At 40.2% G+C, this 25,670-nt stretch overlaps 1 protein-coding gene across 1 annotated transcript in view; it reads left to right on the forward strand.

The window, feature by feature from the left end:
• Positions 1 to 18,343, forward strand: part of NKAIN2 (sodium/potassium transporting ATPase interacting 2) — a 506,767-nt gene extending 488,424 nt beyond the window's left edge. Inside the window, exons 6-7 of the mRNA XM_056488624.1 lie at positions 10,070 to 10,151; positions 15,225 to 18,343. Coding sequence (XP_056344599.1) covers positions 10,070 to 10,151; positions 15,225 to 15,234 — 92 coding nt within the window. The 3' untranslated portion in view covers positions 15,235 to 18,343. The remainder of the gene's footprint in view (positions 1 to 10,069; positions 10,152 to 15,224) is intronic.
• Positions 18,344 to 25,670: the final 7,327 nt, after the last annotated feature.

A 25,670-nucleotide genomic window follows, 5' to 3' on the forward strand; every position in this document is an offset into this window, starting at 1 on the left:
GGAGGCCACTGCCCCAGGCATTTTCTTTCTCCTCCTTTTTTAGTTTTTCTTCTTGTTATTACTTGCCCCTAGCAGTGATCTGTCTAAGAACAATTTTTCCTAATGACTCATTTGATAACTTATACAATAATTCAGTCTACCACACATTTAGTTCTTAAAATGATTTGTCAGTCAAAAACAATATTGCATGGCTAGATTTTTTTTTTTTTTTTTTTTTTGGTTCAGCACTTGGGAATGAAAATTTGAAAGCAAATGACCATTACTCAGCAATTGTCCGGTTTAGAAAAATAATATCTTGTTCAGACTATTATTGTTCTCTTAGCTTATTATCGTTCTCTTGCTCTCTTAGCTGAGTGAAGGTCTTTTACAGATTCTTTCTTTACAGAGCATCAGACAAGCCCCACTGCAAGTTTGGAGACAATCCTTGCAAAGCCTTGCAGAGGTCAGGCAGCAGCCCTATTTCCAGGTGTACAGGCTGACAGGTGGCTTGCTGTACTTGTCAGTATAAAAGGCAGTGCTGAACATTTCAGTCCAGTATTTCTCATTGCTGCACCCATGCTCCTGTTGTTTCCTCCTGCCCTTTGGTCCTTATTCCTGCTGCCTTATCCCTGGTCCCAGTTTCTGCCTTCAGCTACTGAAGACACGGCCATGCCTCCCAGCCTTTGCTTGTTTATTCTTGACTAATTTCATCCTGGCTCCTTTCTGCTCAGCAAGGACCTTGGTTCCCATCCTCTCAACATGGTTCCCACTGTTGGCCAGCCCTGCCTTGCAGAGGCCTTGCTCCAGAGCATGGTCTTCCTCATGTCACAGTCCAAGATTCTGCTACCAACCAGATACCTTCTCCACCTGGGAACCTGAGACAAATTGTGACTTGTCTAATTTCTGGACCCACAGCACCATTCATCTTGGTATTTTCTGCTGGGTACAACCATGAGCTGGATTCACCTGGAGAGCATTATCTGCATACCTGCTGCTCCCTAATTTTAGGGAGCAGCAGGCAGAGATCCCTGCCTGTATTTCTGTAGGGGCAGAAACACCAGATCATGCCTATTAGACTTCACAAACTTGCGTACCTCCCCAGACTTGCATCTTGTCTCAGAAAGGCTGATCAAAGACTAAGCCAGGGGATCAGCAGAAACAGAGACAGAAGAAGATGCTTCCTTATACCAACAACATGATAAGTGGAGAATAAAGTAGTGGACAAGGCCCTGTGAAGCAAAAAATTACTGAATAATTTTGATTTATACAAACAGCATGATAATAGTGGCAGTGGAGCAAAATCTGAGCTGAGAAACTCCATGAAAATTTATGAAAGGTCTTCCCTTTGCAGCTCCATTGGCCATTGTAGAGCTCAGAAATGCCATGAGGTTACAGTTTAAAAATCTGAGGTTTTATATTCACCTTGCAAATGGCTGAGCTGAGAACACTCACAGGCCCTTCATTACTGACTGCTTGGCAGAAACAATGCTCATTACACCACAAGAACTGGACCTCATATCCAAGTTCTTATGCCATTTCTGAATCCTCCTGTGACAGCAGGAAGGGCACAGCCTCATGTGCTGGCAGATGTCCCCTTCCCCATGCTTCCCTGGTGTTTGGCTCTGCTGTGGTTCACGCCTAAATCACTGTGTACTCAGCACAAAGACCAATAATGTTTGATTACCATTGTAAACAAGCTTTATGGAGATCACATTCAAGCAAACCTCCTCCTGTGTGCTGTATTGTGGAACAGCCACCAGACCATGCTCACAGCATAAAAAGGCAGCAGCACTGAATTGGTTGGAAGTGTCTTCACCAAATGGAGAACTGGGTAGCAGGATACTGGCAAAACTGCAAGAGCAAAGGTGTCCCCATATGTTCTTTTATATTTTTGCCCCGTATGTCATTTCCAAGGTCCTTAAAACCAAACTTAATTTTATGCCACTCCATTTATATTTTTTCTCAATTTGGCCAGTTTTTAGCTGCTGCTATTTATGCACAGCTCTCTCTCTCGCCTGACGTACTCACTTCTGCACCAGTAGCACTTTCAGTAATGTTATTAGCTGTAGTTTGCTTGCCATCTCTCCTTCCTTCCAGCTGCACCTGCAGGGACATCCCTTGCTGTGGCAGTGAAGCTCAATTGCAGCACTTTGAAAGCCTGAGTCCAGAGAGCCAAGTCTTTGGCCTCTGGAGAGAGTGAATATAAATTTAAGACCTCACAGGACTTAAATGTAGGATATGAACAGCACATGTTGTCTCTCTGCTATACCACATAGGAAATATGTCCAGCCATGACATGCACTTGCAAGGAGCATCCATGTGCACATGCACATACACTTCTGTGGTCATTAGCTCTTTCTTAAAAGGTATCATCTTTGTAATGGGTAATTCTAGGGGTTTTATATTATTTTAGTAGACTCACTAATATATTTAAGGACTCCCATAATGCCAAGCACTGTACAAATGTGAACACCAGCCCTGTTTCTTGGAGCTTGCAATCTGCATATTAGACAACAGGCAACTGATGGGTACAGGCAGAAAGTGAGCACAAAGAAACCATGAGCAGATATTATTTATTGAAGTAAACAGGAAAGTAAGGGCATGGGCAGCCTAATTATTGTCAAAGAGCAAAGAAGTGTTTTAGGGGAAAGAATGAGATAACTGTTTGTAAAGACATTCTCGTAAGGAAAGACAAATGTTTGGAAATTTGACAAATATGGAGGTCAAGCTGGTGACATGGGGGCAGAATTTAGCTTTCAGTCCTGAAAGGAAGAGAGATTGATTCCAAGTCTCTACAAAAGGCTTTAAGTGTAAGAAAATTCAGTGTATGCTTGATGTAATACAGAAGGTTAAATCAGTAGAAGGATGTAAAGAAAAGTAACCTAGACAAGAAGGTAAGTGCTACAGCTTAAGTCCACATTTGGTGAGTTCAAAAATAAAAAAGAACAATTGTCATATATGACACTGAGAGCCCTGGGTAAATGTTACAACTGTGTCAACAGGCAGAAGAGTCTTCTTCTGCTTCACTATGCAAAAAAAATCTTCAGAAATTAAATCCTGCACAGCTCACACCAAAGTTGACACCAAACTTTTACCCTCAAGTGATAGACGGACTTGAGGACACAAGTTCACAATGAAAGACAGCAGAGAAGGTTAGAAAGGAGCAGCTAAGAGTTCTGGTTTTAGCCATGCAGAACTGGAACTGATGTTTAATTATCCATGGGTAAACATCACAGAGAAACTGGGATTTAAATTTGTATAGGAGAAGAAGAGTGAGCAGGAGCCAGGTAATCTGTGACACTTCAGAGCACTGACAACAGCAGAATTTGTGTTTGTGAGTGGAATCATCCTGACCAGGAGGTGGAGGAAAATAAAATGCAGAGGTTACTGCTCATTGGACCCAGGGACATGATGGAGAGAGAACCCCCAAGAAAGGAGATGATGATGATAGGAGGAGGGTGAGCACCAGCAGAAGAGAAAAAGGAGCCCAGCAAGGCAAAAGTTTCAGGGAAAAGAGACCAACAAGTGCATGGAAGGTGTCTGGATGGCCACAGAGAGGACAGTATGGGCCTAAATTTGAATAGGAAGAGGTGATCTGACTGAGGTTCCAGCTGCATGCAAAGTACAAAATACAAGATGGAAGAAAATCTTGTAAAGAAATTGAGAAAAGTGGCTCCAGAGACTGCTTGGAATCATCCAGGACAGTTCAAGGGAGAAGACTGGGACAAGTAGAGATAAGGATGGAGTTCCTTTATTTTTTTTAAATTAAAAATATTTACATGTATTTTTGGGGGGGAGAAAATGAAAAAAAAAAATACAATAAAGTAAAATTAAAAAGATATCAAGAGTGTCACTGGGACAAGCAGAAGGTTTATGGAACAAAATTCTTATTACTGTAGTAAGAGAGAAGGGGAAATTAATAGTAAAATGAGTAAAGAAGGCTGTCAAGCTGAAGAAAGGAGTGTTACTTTATCAATTTGCACAAAAAATGGGGCAGTTGAAGTGCAGAGAAATGACTGAAGGTGACAGGAGTGAAGCAGATGAGGAGATGGTGGGGGTCTCTGGGATAGAACTAACAGAGCCAGAGGAGACAAACTAATCCATATGGGAGATGAAGTGAGGGAAAAGAGAGGAATTAGTAGAGAAGTCACTCTTAATACAGCATTACTAACAAATAGATTTTCACTTTTAAAGAAGGAGCCATGGGCAGGAAACGGATGTGATGGTGAAGACAGGTTTGAGTGCTGACAGTATATTCACCCCAGTGAGAGGCAGGTCCTCATGCACCAAGGTTAGGGATGAGAGAATCAGCAAAACAAACAGTGGTAGCTAAAGAATGAAGAAGAGGGTTTGAAAGGAGTCAGGATGTCATCTGTGCTGCAAGTCCCAGCTTGGCCAAGTTGAGTATTTTCGAATCTTTCCTTTTCCTTTTGTCTGCAGATAAAGCCATTCACCTTTGTCCCCATTCTTAAACTCTATATCTTTTCATATCTAAGTCTGCATTGGCTTTTGCATGCTTATTAAAATGCAAGGAAATTCAGAGTGTCAGTCACATTTCTATAGATATATGCCCTAAGCAATTCTTTGGGTTAGATCCTGAGCTAATGTCAATTAGCATTCCTTCATAGACATCACTGGAGTTACCAACATATTTATTGGAGGACCTGGATCTTTGTGCTTCTGTATTTATATCTTACAGAGGAAAATCTCTAAAAGTAGAATAGTGTTTACTTTTCTGATTCCTTGTAAGAATCTTTTTGCTTCCTATAGGAAGATGTTGCTTTTATTCTATACTCAATCCTTTCTCTTTGTCCATCTGTTGATTTCAACAGCTTTTTTCTCACTGTGAACTTTCTTGCATATCAAATCCATGCTAATGGGGTCTTTTTTATGCATTGCATTTTAATGGTCCTTCTATATACCGCAGACTTCCAGAAATGAAAAATGAGAAACCTATTTATGCCTCTCATCATGTACCAATGTACAGCAGAAACAGTGGGGACTCTGACCATATGGAGAGGCTGAAACTTCACATTCCTGAGGGTGCTTATTGATAGAAAATATATCCCTACTTTGAGCCATATGTCCTGTGTTACACTTGTAACAGTCATATGTCTGACAAGACCCTTAACACAAGCAAAAGAAGAAAATAATCTGAATTTTTTTAACACATTTTACAGATAAGTAGTTTGCTATTATCGTATTCGAGTCCAGCTAGGAAAATAAAAATTTCAGCACACAGTATTTCAAAGGTGGGTTTACATGGCCAGGTTTTGAGGAGGTTTCAGGAGTGTGTTCTGTGAAGAGCTGCTAGAAGCTTCTCCTGTGGCTTCTGCTAGAACCAATTCCAGGCAGCTCCAAGATAGATCTACTGTTAGACCAAGGCTTGGCCTGGGATAACAGATTTAAGAGAGGGAAAAAAACTGCACAACTTCAGTTGAAGAGTGAAATGAGAGTGGGAGCAACAACTCTGCAGACCCCAAGGTGAGTGAAGGATGAGGAGGTGCTGCAGGCACGGATCAGAGATCCCTGCAGCCCCTGGTGCAGAGCAGAGGAGGCAGCTGTGCCCCTGCAGCCCAGCGGGTCCATGGGGAGCAGAGACCCACCCGCAGCCCATGGAGCACCCAGGGCAGAGCAGGGCCCAGAGGAGGCTGTGACCCTGTGGGAGCCTGTGCTGGCTCCTGGCAGGGCAATGGACCATGAGAGAGGAGCCCACAGCAGAGCAGGGCCCAGAGGAGGCTGTGACCCTGTGACAGCCTGTGCTGGCTCCTGGCAGGGCTATGGACCATGAGAGAGGAGCCCACAGCAGAGCAGGGCCCAGAGGAGGCTGTGACCCTGTGACAGCCTGTGCTGGCTCCTGGCAGGGCTATGGACCATGGAGAGAGGAGCCCACAGCAGAGCAGGTTTGCTGGCACAACTTGTGATCCTGAGGAGCTGGAGCAGGCTGTTCCTGAAGGACTGAGCCCCAAGGAAGGGACCTACTGGAGCAGTTCATGAAGAATTGTAGCCTGTGGGAAGAATTCACATTTGAGAAGTTTGTGGAGGACTGTGTCCCAAATGAAGGACCCCACATTGGAGCAGAGGAAGCATGTAAGGAGTCCTCCCCCTGAGGAGAAAGGAACAGCAGAGGGACATGTGATGTACTGGCCACAACCCCCATTCCTCATCCCCTTATATCACTGAGAGAATCAGGAGTTGAGCCTGGGAAGAAGGTTTAATATTTGGCTCTATTTCTCATTATCCTGCTCTTCTTTCATAATAATTCAAGGCTATTTTGCCTGTGATGGTAATTGCTGAGTGATCTCTCCCTGTCTCTGTCTGGACCCATGAACCTTTTGTTATGTTTTCTCTCTCCTGTTCAGCTGAGGAGGGGAGCAACAGAGTGGCTTTGGTGGACAGCTGATGTTCATCCAGGGTCAACCCCCCACAAAAGGAATGGGATTATGTTTGTATGTTCATGTGTGCTTTTACTAAAGTGAAACATAACATGAGCCTCTTGTCATAACAGTAACATGTAAGATGAATGTCAGATAGAATAGTCAGAAAAGTGTTTGATGTGTGAGGCTAAGGATGGAAGCCTCTACTGATCCAGCTAATGAGCCTTGTTTTATTCATCTGATGTTATGGCTGCCAGGAATGCATCAGTTGTACAACACTTTAGTGACCTTTCAGGCACAGCCAGGGTAAAATGCCTGCAGAAAGGGCAGCCTGCTGTATGCTTTAAGAAACTAGCTCAGAGCCCACAGGGAGCTTTTAGAGCAGTCTGGACACCACAGGGTTTGCAGTGCTGAGAAGCAGCTGCCATGAAGAAACCTTGCTACAAACAAATTGATGAAATCCTTTTGTGTTGGAGTTTGCTTTTTATTACCTCCCTCCACCTACCCTGCAAAGCTTGTTGTTGCTGTAAGAAGCCACTGTATGTCTCCAGTGAGGTCATGGTAGTGCTCTGCCCTGCCATCATTTGGTTACACACATGGGAACTTCCATAGTGAGCTGAGCACAGAAATGTCTCTACGACCTTGCTTTGTTTGTCACTTGGCAATCTGGTTTATTAACTCTCTGCTTGCTCTGTACAACAGGGCAAAGCCACAATGCACAAAGAGATACTCAGCATGCATCTTTCCCTCATGCTCACACAAAATCATTTTGCTCAAAGAAATCATTTTCTTAACACATTGGTTTAGCTTTCTGAAAACAACCTTGAAGACAACCTTTTGCCCCACAGCTGCAAAGCAGAGAGTCTATGCCTGCAGCCTACTAACAATGTTTTACAAGTTGCTTGAAAAAAGTTCTAGGAAAGTACAAAAGAAATGCAAAGCTGGACAAGTGAGTATAAGCAATACCCCTAAATTGGCATGGGTGGCATGCACAGTGAGGTGCTTGATCCAGCACAGGTATTTTCTGACTTGTGTTGTCAGGGATCAAGAATAACAAAAAAAAAAAAAAAAGAAAAATTGGGCAAGCAAACAACAAACCATACCTGCAGCGAACATACATCCATTTTTTTTTTCTGCAATCTTTGTATTTGAACTGGGGAGGCAGGGGTTTCCTCCCAGCCTAGCACTTCACTAAAAAATATCCTTCATTTTCTGCCTGTAAACTTAGTATACTCCCAAAGACGTTCACATTTTGATAAAGGTATTCTCATGGTTACAGACATTGATTAAGTAGAAAGCAACAAAATGGCATTTTTCTTGATCTTAGCAAGATTTTGACACTATAAAGGTTTGTAAGAAGTTTTGGGAAGTATTTTCCAGGTGCAGTCAGCATAGGTTGAGTGCAGAATTGTTTAAAACTATTTGAAATGTAGTTGCAAAGCAGATGGGACATTTCAGATGGGATCCCACTGGGACCTCGGCTAGGGAAATAATTCTTCATTATTTTTATAAACAACAATGAGGATAGATGAGAGAACACGTGTAAAAAATTAAGATTAGACTGGGAAGGGTACAAGCACTTGTGAAGATAGGATTAGAAGTCAAAATAATCTTAAGAAGTGGCTTGAAATCAAGAAGGTGAAATTAAGTACAGACAAGTGTAAAAGAACTCCTGTGGGGAAGAATTAATCATTTTCAAATAAAATATAGACTTCTTGGCTAGGCTACAGTTAGTGTCAAAACAAAAAATAAATAGCTGATTATTAAACGTTTGTAGGATGCTGTTGAAAAAAAAAAATGGAAACAAAACCCAAATGACACAAAAGAAGAACAACAAAAACAAGAGAAAAAAACCCAACCAAACACACAAAACCTGAAAACTTACTGAATTATTTCAGGTAATGACTGTATGGCAGTTGTCCCAGTTAGTCCTGATTTGTGTACTCCACTTTAAGAAAAACATAAGTAAACTGAGGAAGGATCTTCAGGCTTCAAAATGTAGAAGTTTGGAAAACATGTGCTCTGAGAAAAATTTTAAATAACTAGGTTTGTATAAACCTGAAAACAAAGGATAGCATGAAATACCTTTTAAAAAGGCTTAAAAGCAGCTGTAAGAGGGGAAAAAAAAGTCTCATTTTTCTTCATATCCATAGGGAGAAAAGGCTAAAATGTAGATAAGTAGTTAATTTGCAGGAAATTATGTTTAAAATAGACATTTGGAAGTTAGGCACAGGGAAAAGCAACACAGAGAGGCTATAGAACCTCCTTCATTAGAGATGTCAGGGATTAATTTAGTAGCACATCTTTCTGGGATAGGAATACACATAATGCTGCCACAGAGCACAGAGCTGGCTGAATTATTTATGCAGGGGCCATTCTTGCCTGCAAAGAATGACTTGATGACAGATTCAACATGTGTGCAGCTGCAATGGAGACATACTGTACCCAGCCAGTGTTTTGTAGCTCTTTGCTTGCAGAGTAAATGGTGGATGGAGGGGCACAAGAATTTGATTTTTTGGTCACATATCTGGATTGGGTGAAACAGTATTGATTAGTGTGACTAAGTGTGGCACTGAGGGGTACCTTAGTATTAAAACAACTTTATAAATGCAAGCATTAAAGAGTCCAACCACTGTGGAGGTTCTCAAACCAGGTAAATTTACTTTTTTGTTGTTTGTTACTGTAGATCCACAAGAAAGAAGTCGTTGTCTGTCAAATAACCCTTTCTTTTTTTTTTTTTTTTCTTTTTTGCTATAATGTACACAGAGCCAGTCTGTCAGTAGCAGTGACCAGATGTGAAAAATGCACTTCCATACCTGAACTCTTTGCCCTTTCATATCAAAGTAAAGTCCAATTCAGACCTGTGATGTAAGAGACATTATTTCAGGGGCGAGAACTGCCCCCAAATAACCCCTATAAGCCAATAGTTGAGTCTCCTGGGACAAAAGAAGCAAAGGGCACCCTTTTACCTGTGCAAAGAAAGAGTTTTAGAGGAGAAATAGGGGTCTTGGGCTCAGATGAGATTGAATTTTCCTGGAAATTGTTTAAAGCAAACATAAGAAGGCCATCAGGAACTGGCAATTGTGTGAATTAATAAATAATTCCCACCCTACAACATTCTTACAGACCTTCAGCATCTTGAGAGAAATGCAGGTTTCCTTACATCTGTGAAGTTTCATCTCTGAAGCTCAGATAAATTGTTCCAATTCTGTTCATGCATTTCAACCCAAATGTCAAAGCAGAGAATCAGAGAAACTTCTGTCTCTCAGACAGAGTTGGATCAATGCACTCCCTCCTCTATATCCTCTACTGAGCCATGGTATGACAGCAAGCCAGACACAGTAATCACAGTCAGAAGCAATGCATTCATGCCAATAAATAAATGGTTTTCAGCATTTGTAATGTCTGAATAGCATGTTGTTTTGTATTAGTGAGGTGGTCTACTTGAAAAAGAGGGGTGTGTGGTTATTTCTGGTGGAAAGATGGCTGTTATAAATCCTTTACTGTTTTTAAATTGAATTGATTTTAAAAGTAAAGAGGGAAAAGGGGCCTTTCCTTACTGTTTTTCTGTATCTTCCCGATTAGCTGGTCTAATATTAATAGATTATTAGAGGACCTGTCAAAAATAATCTGTCTACTGTGTGGTTATTGAATGACAGTGCCTATCAGTTCTGAAAAGGTGTTGCTAATGAAAGCAATTTCTCCCCTTTCAGTTGATTTCATAGGTGGATTTGACTCTTATGGCTATCAAGGTCCACAGAAGACATCTCATTTACAGCTACAGCCCATGTATATGTAAGTACTTAACTTCTAGGATTTTCAGCAGAGTGGCAGCCTGATATTAAAGGATCATTAAGCTGAAGGATGGCGTGACTTAAAAACTCAGAATAGGCAGAAGCCTTTTTTGATGGACTGAATTCAGGTGCACTCAAGTACCAACATTACTATTGTGTTGAATTATAATGATTTCTTAGGGCAGGATATCATGTGTCACAGTTGTTCAAACAACATCCAGTTCTCACCTGATTTTTCCCTATTTTCATTCAGGTAGGTTCCACTCAGAGACAATGACAATTTGGTGTAGAAAAAGCACTACTATATGTGACAAGCCTTGGTTGGGAAAAAAAGTGGATTTTTATTAATTTTTATCAAAAGTTCAGCAACTTGCTAATTTAGTTGATGCATTTAACATTTGTCTTACCAGAGCATCTGCTCACCAAAGCACCTCTGCACCTCATTTCCCGTTTCCACATTTTAAAAAGCCAAAACAAATGTAACAACATATGGCTTTTTAAACTAGTTTGAGTAGGAGACAGTATTTTACCTAACCATTGAGTGACAGCTCCATCTTAGAGTGTAGTCTGATATATTTAGGAATTAAATGGATAATCACATCTCAGCTCATACACACAACTGGAGTATATTCACACTAGAGCTGACATACAACCATAGACCAGCCCAGGAATAATCATCTCCAAATATTTCTTGTACTGATGTCAATTGAAATTCAGAGCAGTCCTGACTGCCCAGATAAATCTTACCTCACTGCTGCAGCCTTTTGAAATATTTTTTATTTGCCATCAATGCCCTATACACTAAAAGCACAGCACCAAACAGCTCATAAAGGAGCAACAATTAAGTTTATTTCCTTTTTTTCTGTTCTGAACTTTTCTTTTGAGAAAAATAACTAAGTTCAAGCAAATAGTAGCCATCCCAACATACAATGCCACTCATCTTTGCATACAATTTCATTTCTTTTGATTAGTGGAAGCAAGTCTGCTAATGGGTTGCAGTGCTTTTTTGCATGGGATCTTGCCTTTATCCCTTTATTGGTGGTACAATCTGTTCTGTGGTGGTGTTTGGAACTGGGCCCTTCAGGAGCTTTGCTAGGAGCTTTTTAATAATCTCAAATTACAAAAGTGCATATCTCCAATGCTGTCTTTACTTCAGTTTCCCATCTGTCTGTGCTCAAGTAAATATTTTTCACCTGCACTTTTGGCACAGTGCTGCATATTTAGAAAATGTTATTTCCTTCATAGTATTATATGAGGTGCATAGGTACTTAGAACAATTCTAATCCTATCTCTTTCTCACTATACCATACCTTGTCATCAACATATGGAGCCCTCTAGCTATTATCCCATTCTCTTTATGTTCTTGGTGTTTCTTCCAGAGCAGCAGATTGCATTTACTGTGCATCTTCATATTGACTGTAAAGAAAGCTAGACCTGTGAAAAAATAGAAAGCAATATTTTTAAGTTTGTAGCTAAAATAAAGAGATAGATGATTAATCCATGTAAACTGTGTTCTCTCTTATTTCAATGCTGCATGCTCACTGGAGTATAGGTGATTTAGCTGTCTTAACTGAGAGACAGGAATCAGAATGTGAGTTGACATTTTGTCCAATCAACCCACAAAAGTATTGCCATGTCCCAAATGCAGTCAAACAAAGACACTTCACGTTTCCCTCTGACTGTATAGTGTTTGACAGGGTTCTCTAGGATTGTTGCAATCTGTCCTTAAGAGACTTTTACAGCATTTAGTAATACCTTTATTTACAGCTGAGGCACACCAGGAACACATGCATATGTATTCACATTGCAGTTGCTCTGTAAATGTAGGCAGTCCATTAGGTAGTAGAGTGACAAATTTGAATGTCAAGTTAATCAAGTCAAGGTTTGATCTGCTTGTAGCACTATTTACAGCAATATTATGTCTTAGAAATCAAAACATACTGATATGATAACAGCAGGCCATACTTGGGAGGAGAGGAGAGGAGAGGAGAGGAGAGGAGAGGAGAGGAGAGGAGAGGAGAGGAGAGGAGAGGAGAGGAGAGGAGAGGAGAGGAGAGGAGAGGAGAGGAGAGGAGAGGAGAGGAGAGGAGAGGAGAGGAGAGGAGAGGAGAGGAGAGGAGAGGAGAGGAGAGGAGAGGAGAGGAGAGGAGAGGAGAGGAGAGGAGAGGAGAGGAGAGGAGAGGAGAGGAGAGGAGAGGAGAGGAGAGGAGAGGAGAGGAGAGGAGAGGAGAGGAGAGGAGAGGAGAGGAGAGGAGAGGAGAGGAGAGGAGAGGAGAGGAGAGGAGAGACATTCTGCTTTATAGTCATGCTCTCACCACTGTCCAAGCTATAATCATTTCCATCCAGGACACAATTATACCCATATATGTCCATATATCTGTATTCATGTAACTATTTCCATAACTTTATCAGTTGCTATAAAATGTCTTTGAATCCATAGGCAACAGAAGATATATTAAGCATCATCCCATCTAATTCCTGCCAAAGATCAAGAAAATACAGAGATCACTTTTTGTCACCACTGCGTCCTCTCCTATTCAGACTCACACTGGGCACATCTCATATGGAGCTCTGGATCTATAAGAGAAATTGAACAGGAGACAGGAGAACAGGAGAAATCATCTCATTCCTAACTATATGCAGAGGCACAACAGCAGCCCTTTATGCTGTGCTGTGCTGGGCATGCTGCAAAATGGAAGGAGACCATATGGCCTCCTCTTTGAAGAGCTCACCAAAACAATATCAGCTTCTACTGGTTGTTCAGATTCTATCAAAATACAAATTTCAACATGTAGTTCAGTAATACGGAACAGAGAAGCCCCTACATGTTTACCAGATCGATTCATACACAGAGCTAATACAGATCTTAAATACATACAGAATTTTATGTTAGGTCTCAGTCATTATCCATGTACTGCTTGCTGATGTGAATTGATTTAGTGGAGTGCAATGACAGAAGTCCATCAACAGAAACTTATTTCTTTGGAAGTCATTATGGAAGTTTTTCATCCAAGTGGTTTAAATCAATTTTAACTCCTTTATACATGCACTATTAACTATTATTCTGAAGGAATGCTGGGTTAAGTAATTGCTAGCTGTTAAGATATACTATTTTGTAACCAGTTTCTTCGTGTGCTAAAGTTAGGACTTCATTTTGTTAATGTGGAGGTTATGTTACACCAATTTACATGTGTAAATTATATTGATTTATTCAAACTTCTCATACTTACGTTTCTGTTGTGTCGGGACTATTTTATCTAAAGATTTATTACTTTTTATTTGTGATTTTCCTCAATCAAGCTCAACTTTTAAGAACATTCTAATTCAGTTTAGACACATTGTCGCTTTTTGTGGTGTTTCATCAGTTACACAAAACTACCCTAAATGAACAGGATATCTACAGAAAAGAAAAATCTTGGCTTTTGAAAAAGAAATATTATCTTTAGGTAGCTAATTGAAGTCACTATCTCTGTCTACTGTTACTTTTAATAGTCTAGAATGATTAGATTCAGACCCATATTGAAGTTTTTTTCTCTACGTTTTAGGCTTTGAATTCCAATCACAGTTTACCTTATCACTTCTTCCAATTTCATATTTAATTTAAATCAGTTTACTTTTTAAAGTGAAAAATATATGCAATTTAAAACTATGTTTTAAATAAAACACTGATGTTCTGGGGAAGAATTCTTATGGTGATATTTCTCTACCTGTTATAAATGGGATTTTTTTATTATTTAAGTGCCAACAGTGTGCTCTATGCTGTACAAGCCAAGAAGCCTAGACAGTCCCTTCAAAACGAATACGCTTTTTGAACAGAGCGGGACAGAACCGATGCTCATGTGCCTCCTTGCAGAGTGGCCACAGCTGATGTGCTCAAAAGCAGCTTCCTGGCATTCTGTGCCGGAGATGCCAGTGCTCATTTCCAGACCGTGGGAGAAGGACACAATAAGATGGCGGAAATCAATTGTCAAGACAAAATTTTCCTCTTGGGAGGGGACCGAGGAAGGTGACTAAACACTCCCTGACACTGATTCTGCTGCACATGAAAGAACACAGTGGTAGTTGTGGAACAAGACTGCACTGCATGATCACTGTTCTAAAAACAGTAGGAAGGAGGGAGGGGAGAAAGATCTTTATGTTCTTCACACTGAACTTGTTTGCTTGAGAAAAGAAGAAGTGAAGCAAAAAAACCCCATGCATGTCTGATGCTGATGCCTAATGCACTGGAGAAATTGCTCAAAAGCAGTGCAGCCCTGAAGTGAAGCATGCTTTCCTCCTATTGTGAAGCCTAAGAGTATTTGCAGTATCTGCTCTCCTGTACACACACACATACAGGCATTTGTCTAGATAATTGCACGTACTGAAGGTGCTACCTACCTCACCGTTCACTTAAAGTAAAAATTAATCACAAAAGGGCACTAAAACTAGCACCTTGAGTATAACCACCATGACACTCAGCAAGTTCATCCAGTACAATTCTTCTTTGTAATTATCTCTTCATGTTTTGGGATTCAGACACATTTAAATAAACTACCGCCTAAGCTTTCACTATCAACAAGCAACAACTTGTCCATTTTAGACCAAAAGCTTTAGTCACAAGACATGGGTTTGGGACAACACTGTTAAGGTGCCCCGGCTGTGGCACTTGCACAGGCTCTCTGCTTTGTGAGTGAGCCATGGGCAGCTTTCCTCTGCACCTGCAATTCAGCCCTTCTGTCCTCATACAACATCACTTCTTGGTTTTACAAAGACAACTATGCATCTGACGGATTATATTATATATCAGATCATATTCCAGTTGACCCATGGACAGTTAAAATTATAATTAAATATAACTCCTGCCTAAGATTGTTTAGAAAACCTTCACTGACTTCTCTGACAATGTTCCAGAGAGGGCCAAGCAGCCACTTGAGTAAACACTTTGTCTTTCTGTCCTCTTCATCCTGTGTGTACCTGAACTGTTACTGGTTTGTGGATTACACTTGCTTGCAAAAGGGCACCAGAGCAGCAGGGCAGGGATTAGATATGTATATGGTGGATTATAAGTATTGTTTTTTCTCTGTCTTTCCTCTAGGTCAAAGTAAACATGGGGACTACTCAAGGTGGGCTGGAGGACTTTTCAAAATATCTTTCAGGATGGCCTCCTGGTTCTTCAAAAAGAAAAGAAATCCAATTGTTGTTCTACAAATAGTGTATAAAAGCTGATTGAACAGTGAGACAGAAAACAACAGAGACCTTCAGCCTCTCTTTCTAACAGGTACTAAAGGAGATGCCCCAGACCCCCTCCTTGGACCTCCTGCCTGGCAGCACCAGTTGGACACAGCAGAGGCATTGGTGCCACCTTTTGTCCCTTTCTCTCCCCCGCCACCGCCAGCACGGCCCACCTGGATTAAGACATGAACCCAGCCCAGGCAGTGCTGTGGGAGCCTCCTCCACACTCCAGGCCGTGCTGAGTCTCCTCAGCCCACACAACACTCAAATACCAGGATGACCTTGCAGCAGAAGTCAATAGACAGCGCATTGTTTGCCCTGAAGGCTGTACAGTTCATACTTGCCTTAACCCAACTGCGTTGCACATTAGAGAAACTACGTGCAAGCTTTCTGAAGTTAACATGCTGCTGTTGATTCTGAACGATTTCTAAGTCAGTGGTTTTCTTCTGTTTGGTTTTGCTTTGTTTTCATGTCAGGGAATAAGGCTCTGTTGCTCCATGGCTCCAGAGCAACCAAGTAGAAAACTGCCAGCTGTCTGATAAGTGCTTTACTTTTGGGGCTCCACAGTGGTCAAGGAACAGTTTATAATGATTGAAAAGAAAAATGAATAAATAAATAAATGAGACCTTTTGGGGGTCAGGGTGGGGAAAGGGGTAACAGAAACTAATAATTGAACCTACTGGAAATAAGCAGCAGAAACAGTGCTTCTTAATCCCGCTGGTTTTATTTATCGCACTGTAGGTGCTTTTATAGCTATCTAAACATCTTTTACTAACTACAGACACATCTGCAGATTTCTATGAACAAAGGCCAACTGAATATGTACTAGCTATGTTTACTCTTTTATAACTTATTTCAACTAAAAATTCTCTGTAAGTGAATTTTTTTTCTAATTACACCATAAGGGATCCACATATTTTGTTTTTCAATTTTGGTTGGAGAGGGCAGGGAGGGACTAGTTGAGTTGAAGAAATACTGAAGACCTTTTTGTGGTATATTTGGGGGATCTGTTGTGTGTTAGAACGTGTATTTACCTTCCTGTATTATTGTGGCTGAAAAAAAAACTCTGTGCTGTTACGTAGTTGGCAACAAGATGCCTTTGGGAATTTTGCTAGTAGGTCAATGTGTATATGAAATACTCTGAACTCCTAGGAACATATGTTTTATTCTACATCTGATCTGTATTTTCAAGAACGTAGATGGCTTTCACTAGGAAAACCCAATATTTTGCTCAGGTTTTTCAGGAACTTGGATTGTCATTGTTTCTTTGCTCAGACCTTGCATAGACAAACGCACGCACCTACCACACCTGAGGTGACCACGTAGCTTTTGAGGGCAAGAGGGAAGGTCAGCGCTTGGAAATGCTCGAGGCACCCCCGAGCAGCTCCCTTGTCCCTGCTGGCCAAACCCTTGCTCCAAAGGCCTGTGTGCTCACACCACCCACCATCCCTGTACGAGCCAGTGCCCTTTGCTGTGCCTGCATGGATGTACAGCATCACAAGCAGCAACTCTGGACAATGACAGAGGAACAGGCGTTCACCAGTGAACACAAGATATAGGACATGTTCAGGAACTATACCTACATTGATCCAGTGAGATTTATATAGATATAGATAGATATATATATATGTAAGTGTGTGAATGTGTGTGTATGTCTATGTATATAAAATACACAGGACTAACTATTGCTGGGGGCTGCATCACCCAGGAAGATTCTGATGCAGTGGACTGGGGGTTCCCACCTCAGATACGGCTGGGAATTTCATGCATGAAACATGAACATCCCCTAGGCCTGATCCTGTAAAGCATTCATTGCTGATTTGGGTCTCAAACTTAAATTTTCATATGTGGGTACCTGAAAATCTGAGTTCCTACTGGATAGAGCTGCTTTTCACCCCCTGGAAGCTCCATGCAACTTCCAAGTGACAGGATGAAATTTCCAATAACTTGAAAAATTAAAAAAGTTTCTACTTTTATGTAGTATTAAGTATAGGAGATGTATAGTATAAAACACAATGAAGAGGTTTAAATGGGATGAAAATGTCATAACAGGTTATTTTATCTTTCCCTGTATACCAGTTAATCAAAATGATATTTCTATAAAAATCATTTTTTAACATGAAAAGAAACCAGTTTAGGCACCTAAGCAGCAATCCAATTTTCAGGAGATAATTTTTCATACCTTTCAGTGATTTCCCATGGAACAGCAGCTACTGGTAGTTAGCAATTTTAGAAGTCAGACAATTTAATGAAGTGTCTACACGTAGCTTATAGGCCTGATTTTAATTTAGAAAATTTTGGCCTTAATTTCTCTGTGTCTTAGTCTTCCCAACTATAATACGGGAATAATATGTGCCTCACAGGCTTTTTGTGAGGTCTGAATTGTTAATGTTTGTAAAATGCTTAGGAAATAGGAAGCACATCTAACTACTATGGATTGCAATATAAATGTGTATTCATATATTACATATAGAGTAGATACACACACTCACATACACACAGTATATATATATATATGTGTATATATATATATATACATACATACCTATATGTAGTTGGTATTCATAACCCTGCTTAAGTTGCAGCTAGAGCACCATCATTAAAAAAATTAGGACTGTTGACTATTCAACTAAACAATTAGTGAGCAGATCTCTTCTGGAAGCAGTTTAGAGCACAGTAATGTGAGAATATCTGGACGGCATTTTTGATTTGTACAGCTGTATCCTCCTCAAAATCCAGTAAAGAATGTTATTTTTCTAGGCTGGGCTTTTGTTATAAACTAAAATATTCAGAAGGCAAGAGGTACAATCCAAATGTGTCTTTTTTTTTCTTTCCTTTTTGACATTTGTTAATTCTGAATGTATTTTTAACAAAAGTGATTTTTTTGACTTACTAGTGTAATTTGCATTTTAAAAAAAATAAATGGAAAAAATATAGGTTTCCAAGCTATTCATGGCCCCCTGCTGCTATTCAGAACTTACAGGAAACTCAGAATTACTCTTCCCAACTGAGCAACAATGCAGGATAAAGAATCCTATTACATTTACATGATGACAATCCCGTTCTGTGCAGTGCATGGATGTGACAGCACTGAATAGAAATTGTTGGGTCATGACACCATTTTAACGCTGTCATATGTACCAGGTATTTTCATTATCACTGACACTAAAAGGTTTATTTTACAAGGCTGACTGCAACAGACTCTTCACTTAGAAAGCAGGGCTGATTTTGCCCACTCATCAGGAATTTTAAACCCATGATAGGTATAGAGTTGCCAACAGTGTTAAGTATTGCAAAAATAATACTTCTTAAGAAGGAGCTATGTAACATGGATATTTCCTCTGCATTCATATTCTTTTATGTGCTATTTATTGTCCCTACACTGAAATGATGGAATCCTGTCGTAGGCAAAATGTTTATGGAGCTCATATATATTGACAGCTTGCCTGAGGTCATTTAATAAAGGTGGAGCAGAATGATACACATTTTGAGATACTCGGTCATGCTCTCTTAGGATGACTCTTTGGAAAGAGAGTTCTTTCATCAGGTCTTCATGATAGTGCAAGTGATACTTTTCAGACAGGTAAGGAGAAATGGTTTGTGCTCCACTTGCTTAATTTAAGTACTGCTAGAAATACTCCACTGCTGCACAGCATTTTGACAAAGTCTGGCACAGTTATGTATTGATCACTGGATGCCTCCAGGTAGGAATGGCCATTAACTCAGTGTCTGAAGGCTTTCATCACTCGCATGCTCACCTTCCATTTGAGCACATTGATAGTAGCCAAAGCAAAACTCCATACACCATGAATCACTCCAGCTTGTAATATTTTCTTTTCCAGCCCTCTGTTTTATTTTTAAATGCAAATACTAAGAGGAGGAGGACTTTTCTCACAGAGATGGAAAGCCTCATTAATAGTCTATGGGTATGTATTCCTTCCTGAGTGTCTGCAATGAGCAGCTGAGATGAAAGTGATGGAGTTTATTTTCTAGCTATTCTGAATCTGGCTTCTTCCCAGTACATGTGGATTGACAGCAGACACTGAAGGTAAGCCAGGTTTTGTTGAAGAACCAGTGCACAGCAATACTGTAGACAGCACTGCAGTGTACACCGCTCCTTGGAGAAAGATGAAGAAAGTTGTTAAGCTAATTGGTCTGCTTCAAGCTATGTGCAGTATTAAATGCAATTACAATGCATAAAAGAAACTGCCCTTTAGACTGCAATTACTCATTCACACACAGAAGTGGCACACCAGAGAATCAATCAGTAAAAGAGATTTTCTTCCTGTGCTTCATCTCCTGGCATGGATTGGAGAAATCAGCTCTGTTTGATCCCATGTCCTAAGTCACTCTGTTCAGACCTTCAACAAGAGGAGCAATTGCAGTGAGTTAGAGTTGAGACCTTGGCATAGCTGAGTGATTTAGGAAGATACTGTACCAAATGTGAAGTTCTAAGTAGTATCATATGAACATTTGTTGCACATCTCTCTTTACAAAAGAAGGGTCGTTTAACAATGCACTTTTTCTTTATCTCTCAGAAACCAATTGAAACAGATTATGTCTTTTACAAGTGTCTTCCAAACCCTGCTAAGATCACAAAAGACTTTTTTAATAAAAAAAAAATCCAATAAAAATGCCACCTTTTCTGCTCTCTGTTGAGTAGAAGACTTAGCTCTTGGGACTTCCAAATGCCTTAGGATTATAATTTTGCATAGATAGGAGCACTGTGAAATGTGAGAATTAAAAAGCAAATAATGCTTGTGGTCATCTCTGATTCAAAATAATATCTGTACAAAAGCCATACTTCTGCATCCACCAAAGGAAAAGGGTCTTTATTGCTATCTGGTACCTTATCACTTTCCCAGCTTTGCCTTTGTCCTGCTGGGAAAGAAGTTATGGGGATCTTAAGCATGTTCATATTCAGTATGTGTTATCCAACAGCCTCCAGTTCTCCCACACAGATGCTTCATACCCAGTTAATTTCTGTCTCTCTGTCACCATCTTCTTGTCCTATTCTCACTGTCTTTCTTCCTGAACACCACCCCAAATTCCCTCCCAAAATTACCTACTGCTCTTTGTCACGTCCATTGTTTCCAATTCACAGAAAGGTGGCGATGGCAGCCGTGGAGGAGAGTGTCACTGAGGATCTGTGCAAAACGAGGAGAGGAAGCAGAGGGTTATGTACATCCTCAAAAAGCCTCAGACAGGGAGACATTTAACAGAATGGTAAAGGTTGGCAGCATTACAGAAGCCGTGAGACACAGCAAGCCCTGGTAGGAATCAATTTCACATGTGCAGTTACATTTGCTGAAGCTATAGTTCACTGAGTACACAGAAAGTCATAAATATCCAGAGCTACAAAAGGCACAGGTGAATTAAAATAAAATTAATAAAAAATGTTTGTGAACACTTTTATTGGATTAGATTCACATTTTGATTTCTTCAAAAATTGTCTCAGGATTGTGTTTTTCCCCTTGCAAACATTTAGATACTTGGTTTTTATGCATGCAGGTGAATATTTTGTTCCTAGGAGAGCATGTAAGCATGTGCAATTGCTTTAATATGCATTGAGTTCTTGATTTTTATGCATCTGTGTGCGTTTGTGCTTTATATTGGCTCAGTTCACTCAGTTACACATATATGCACATATACACACATCTGTTATGTGACTATATTTTATATTGGAGATACTTAACCATACACAGTGTCTCACCTTCTTCTGCTTAGTTTTTCCTATCCCTCCTCTTGAGATATTCAAAATCCCAAGTGTTTCTTTTCTAGACAGGCATTTGATACACAAAAATTATTATTTCTGATAATTACTAGATGTACGAGCATGGTGCAATCTATGAGCAGAGTAAATAATGCAGTCCTTTTTTTTTTAAAGTTAAGGAGAATATTTCAATTAGGAAAAAAAAGAAAAAATATTACCTCAATCTCACTGAGCTGTTAATTTCAGTTAGTTGAAGTGGGTGACAAAATTCAGAAAAAGGAGAAGAGCAGGTGAACAAGAACTTGGAGTACAGTTATAAGGTGATATGGTTATTTACAGCATTACATATAGGAATTAAGTAAAAGAATCAGCCAATTATATCTTACTAGGGTATCCAGTTAATTAATGGTAGCTTCATAGAGACATATTAAATCTTATCTTACATTTTAAAGGCATTTAAAACAGTAGCTATGGAAGAAGAACATCAAAGGGACTGCATATCGATGTAATCACAAAAGGTTGATGGATTGATTCAATTAATCAGTGACTCATTTCTAAGAGTTCTGCAGGGATTTATTTACCAAACACTTACATTGTTTATTTTTCTCTCTGGAGGGTTTGTATACTGTCATTTTTCTTCATTATTCTTCTTGTTTCATTCATCAATTTCTGACAAACGTTTTCATGCTGATATGTGGCATGTTAGGCATGTAAGTTGTCCACATTTACTGATTTAAAGCACTACACTCCAAACTTTCAGGAGTTGGGACTTTTGTTTATTTCCCTCAGGTCCTGAGAAGCAGTAGCCATCTATAATTAATATAAAGATGTGTTTTCTATTTAATCTTTTCCTTTAGTGTCTGCTCAACATAACCCACTTAAACTTCAGACAGAAGCTTACTATGGAAAACATTTTGAACATCTTGACATGGAATAACTGTTCCCTCTTTGGCTCTTCCTTATATTTTGTAGTTCAAATCCAGGAAAACAACGCAAGAATGTTTTAAGAAGGTCAGCAGTTTCACTATGTTTTCCATAAGTTTTTACAAGGGCGAGACGTGATAGGACAAGGGGAATGGTTTAAAACTGAAAGAGGGCAGCTTGGGCTAAATATTAGGAAAAAATGCTTTCCTTTGAGGCTGGTGAGGCACTGGAATAGGTTGCCTGAAGAAGTGATGGATTCCCCATTCCTGAAAGTGCTCAAGACCAGGTTGAGTGGTGAGTGAATCAGCACATACAGAAAACCAAAGGCAGCCACCAAACCACAGCTGAAATGCAAAGAGTGCATTTATTTCCTTTACCTCACTTACAGTGCTGAGCAGCAGAGACACACAAGGACACAGGCTCCATCCTGCCAAGAACATCCCAGCAGGCAGCAGCAATCTGGTCTAGTGGAAAGTCTCCCTGTCCATGGCAGGGGTTTTGGACCTAGATGATCTTTAAGGTCCCTTCAAACTCAAACCATTCCATGATTCTATTATTTTCTATATTAATTCTGTATGTGCTTCAAAGCCAATACATAGAAATGGCTGAATTAGGTCAAATCACAGATTTCAAAATGGCAGATGCTGGGCACAACAGAGGTCTGTGAAAGATGAAGAGCTGAAACCAAAAGGAAACCATTCTTTGAAAATGTTGACTCCCATTTGGGCAAATATTTTTAGTTTAAACTATCAGGAACACTGAACAGCTAGCTATTTTTTTTTAATTAACATATTCATTGTGTGCATACATGCAGCACAGGTGTGATTTGCAGGCATCTTCAGCAGTGGCCAAATTCTTACTTCACTTTTAGGTGGCTCGGAACAATTTCTCAGGAAAAGTGAAAGATCACAGACCCAATGACTAGAGCCCTGTCAGTCTGCATCCTGTGACAGTCTTCCCCAGTGGATTTAGGAAACTCCACCCTACTATAACAGGCAGATGGAGACAGACCCCTCTCAGGGATACCTGGTGACACACACAGAAACAGGAGGTTCCCTCTGAATATCAGCAAACTCTCCCTTACTGTCAGAGTCACTGAGCAATGGCACAGATTGCCCAGGGAGGTTGTGGTGTAGTGTCTCCATTCTTGGACACTGTCAAACCTTGACTGGACATGGTTCTGGGCAATGTTCTGTAGGTGGTCCTGCATGAGTAGGGTTGTTGGACTCAACAATTACCAGCTGCACCTTCCAGCCTCAACTACCCTCTGATTCTGTCATTTGCCTCTCATTCAAGCTACATTTTTTCCCCATTGGAAATACTCCAATTAAGGCCAGTGGGAACCTCACTGTTTGTTTCAATGAGATTTCAGGATCTCACACTTTGTGATTAAGATTTGCTTTCCTTGAAAAACAAAAACCCATTGCCATTATCCTCAATAATTGAGATTTTTTTTTCCCTTTTGAGGCTCAGTATTTATGAAAGACATGGTCTGGTGATATAAAAATTTTATCTGTACTCTTCTGTGCTGACCCATATAACCTGCTCATTGCCACATTTGTGCCAGTAAAATCTTTCTATCATTCCCACTCCTCTGTGTATTTCATCTCATGTGAATGAATATCACCCAGGGGATTAACACCCTGGGAGGCTTTCTGCAGAACATGAGTATTAGAGAGAAATCAAAATACATTTGCATAGCTATTTGGCCAATATTATAGTAGGAATCTGCTACATAACCTCTTTTCCCTTTATAAATACATGTTAAATATTTGTTGTGACCCAGAATTCTCAGTGTAAGTATTTCACATCCTTCTAGCCTCTTGCTCAGTTGCACAGAGCTCCTCAGACTTGATAAGATTTCCACTGAGCAAACTAATTCAGCAGCAGGGAAATTTTCACACATAAACAGAAAGATAAAGCACCACCTCAAAAGACAGTCTAATAATATCCAGTGCTTCTAGAAATCCAATACTTTTGCCAAAGGCATTTCTCAGTCTGAAGTTTCTCCTGTGCAAAAGTGCTTCTTGTTCATTAATTTGCAGCCTGAAATGCAGTTCCTGACAAAACTCTGTCTGTGTGAGACTCCCACCCTGACAGTCACTGATGTGTACAGCCCATATTCTGCTCTGTGAAAAGAGATAGAAACCAGCACTGCTCCTTCAGGCCTTGAGCTTTTCCTGCTCACACAGGAGCACTTGAGACTGTTGCCCCTCAACAGTCTCAGTTGTCATGGACATGTTGAGTTATTGAGCTGAACCACTGATGAGTGCCAATTAAAATTAAGTAGGTCTCTACATCCTTAGTGGAAAAGCATCCAGTGCCCCAGTGGTGCTGAGCCACCTGAGCAGGGACAGATCTAGGCACAAGTGGAGTAGAGAATCCTCCAAGCAGGGGCAGCCAGGAAGGGCAGCAACATCTACATACCTACTCCCAGCTTCTGCCAGAGCCCCGAAGACTCCCACTCCCTGTGTTGGCTCCATCACCAGTAGCACCCAGAGCTGACCAATGGTATCATCCAAGAGGTCACATCCTCCTGGCACTACTAGCAAGAACAAGTCTGCATCTGTAGAATCACTTCCAAAGTCTCTGTTTTAACTCAGATCATGTCTTTCTTGCAAGAGAATAAGTCAGACTTTTGTCTGGGTACAGCTTTTTACATTTGAGGTGGCAAAGCCCTGTCTGGCTTCACTTTGCACTTGCTGAAGAGCAAGTTCAATTAGAGGAGGTATTCTGGCAAGCAGGGACAACATTCCATTTTTTTTGCATTAGGAAAGCTATAGTTCAGGTGTACTTCTGAAAAATAAACTATAGGTGAAAAAAAGATAATTCACTGTTTGAACTTGAACATATTCAAGCTCCTTTATGGATGTGAGGACATCCTGAGTCATGTGCATAGTTATTTAGGGTCATTACTTTTATGATTGCTTATTGATGTAAATGCATGCTTTATTTATTGTATTAAAATTTCTCATACCTTTGGGGCACCTTTTACATTTAGAAATACATATTACACGTAGCAAAATCAAAGAAAATAGCAGGAAAAATTGGTATGAAAGTATTCTACAATACCAGCATACTGCTAAGTAAATTGTCAGGACCAATCTCAAAAACCATCCCCAAGCTCAGGCCTAAAAACCACTTACACTACAAAAAAAACTCCTCAGTCATGGAAGCCATACAGCTATGGCCAGAAGCTCTCTTGATCTCAGGTTGTTAAATTCTACTTAAATTGCTGGTTGGTCACTGTCCCAGGTCATGTCCCAGTCCTATTGCTTTTGTTGTGATTTGCACTTATAAGGGCCCCAGGTTTGTGAAATGGAAGCTTATAATTCAGTTTTTATCCCTGAGTTATTGGCTTTTCATCTGTATAGTCCATAACAGAACCTGGAGAAAGAAACCAGGCAGATTCCTAGAAGGACTTGCAGGCATGTATAACAAATTTCTGTGGTGTTTGTGAGGAGAGTAACCCTCAAATCAGACCCCCAGTTTCACTGAAAGTGAGCAGATCTTAAATTCTTCTTGGGTATTTAGCTCCTTAGGCCTTTTTGAATGGCCACTAATGTTTATTTTTATTTTCAAATTCCTCTGAAGTGGAACAAAAGGACCTTTGAAAATCAGTGCCTTGTGATTAGACCCTGTGGACAGGCACACTTTGCTCATCAGGCTAAA

Source organism: Oenanthe melanoleuca, chromosome 3, assembly GCF_029582105.1.
Source record: "Oenanthe melanoleuca isolate GR-GAL-2019-014 chromosome 3, OMel1.0, whole genome shotgun sequence".
NCBI classification, from domain to species: Eukaryota; Metazoa; Chordata; class Aves; order Passeriformes; family Muscicapidae; genus Oenanthe; species Oenanthe melanoleuca.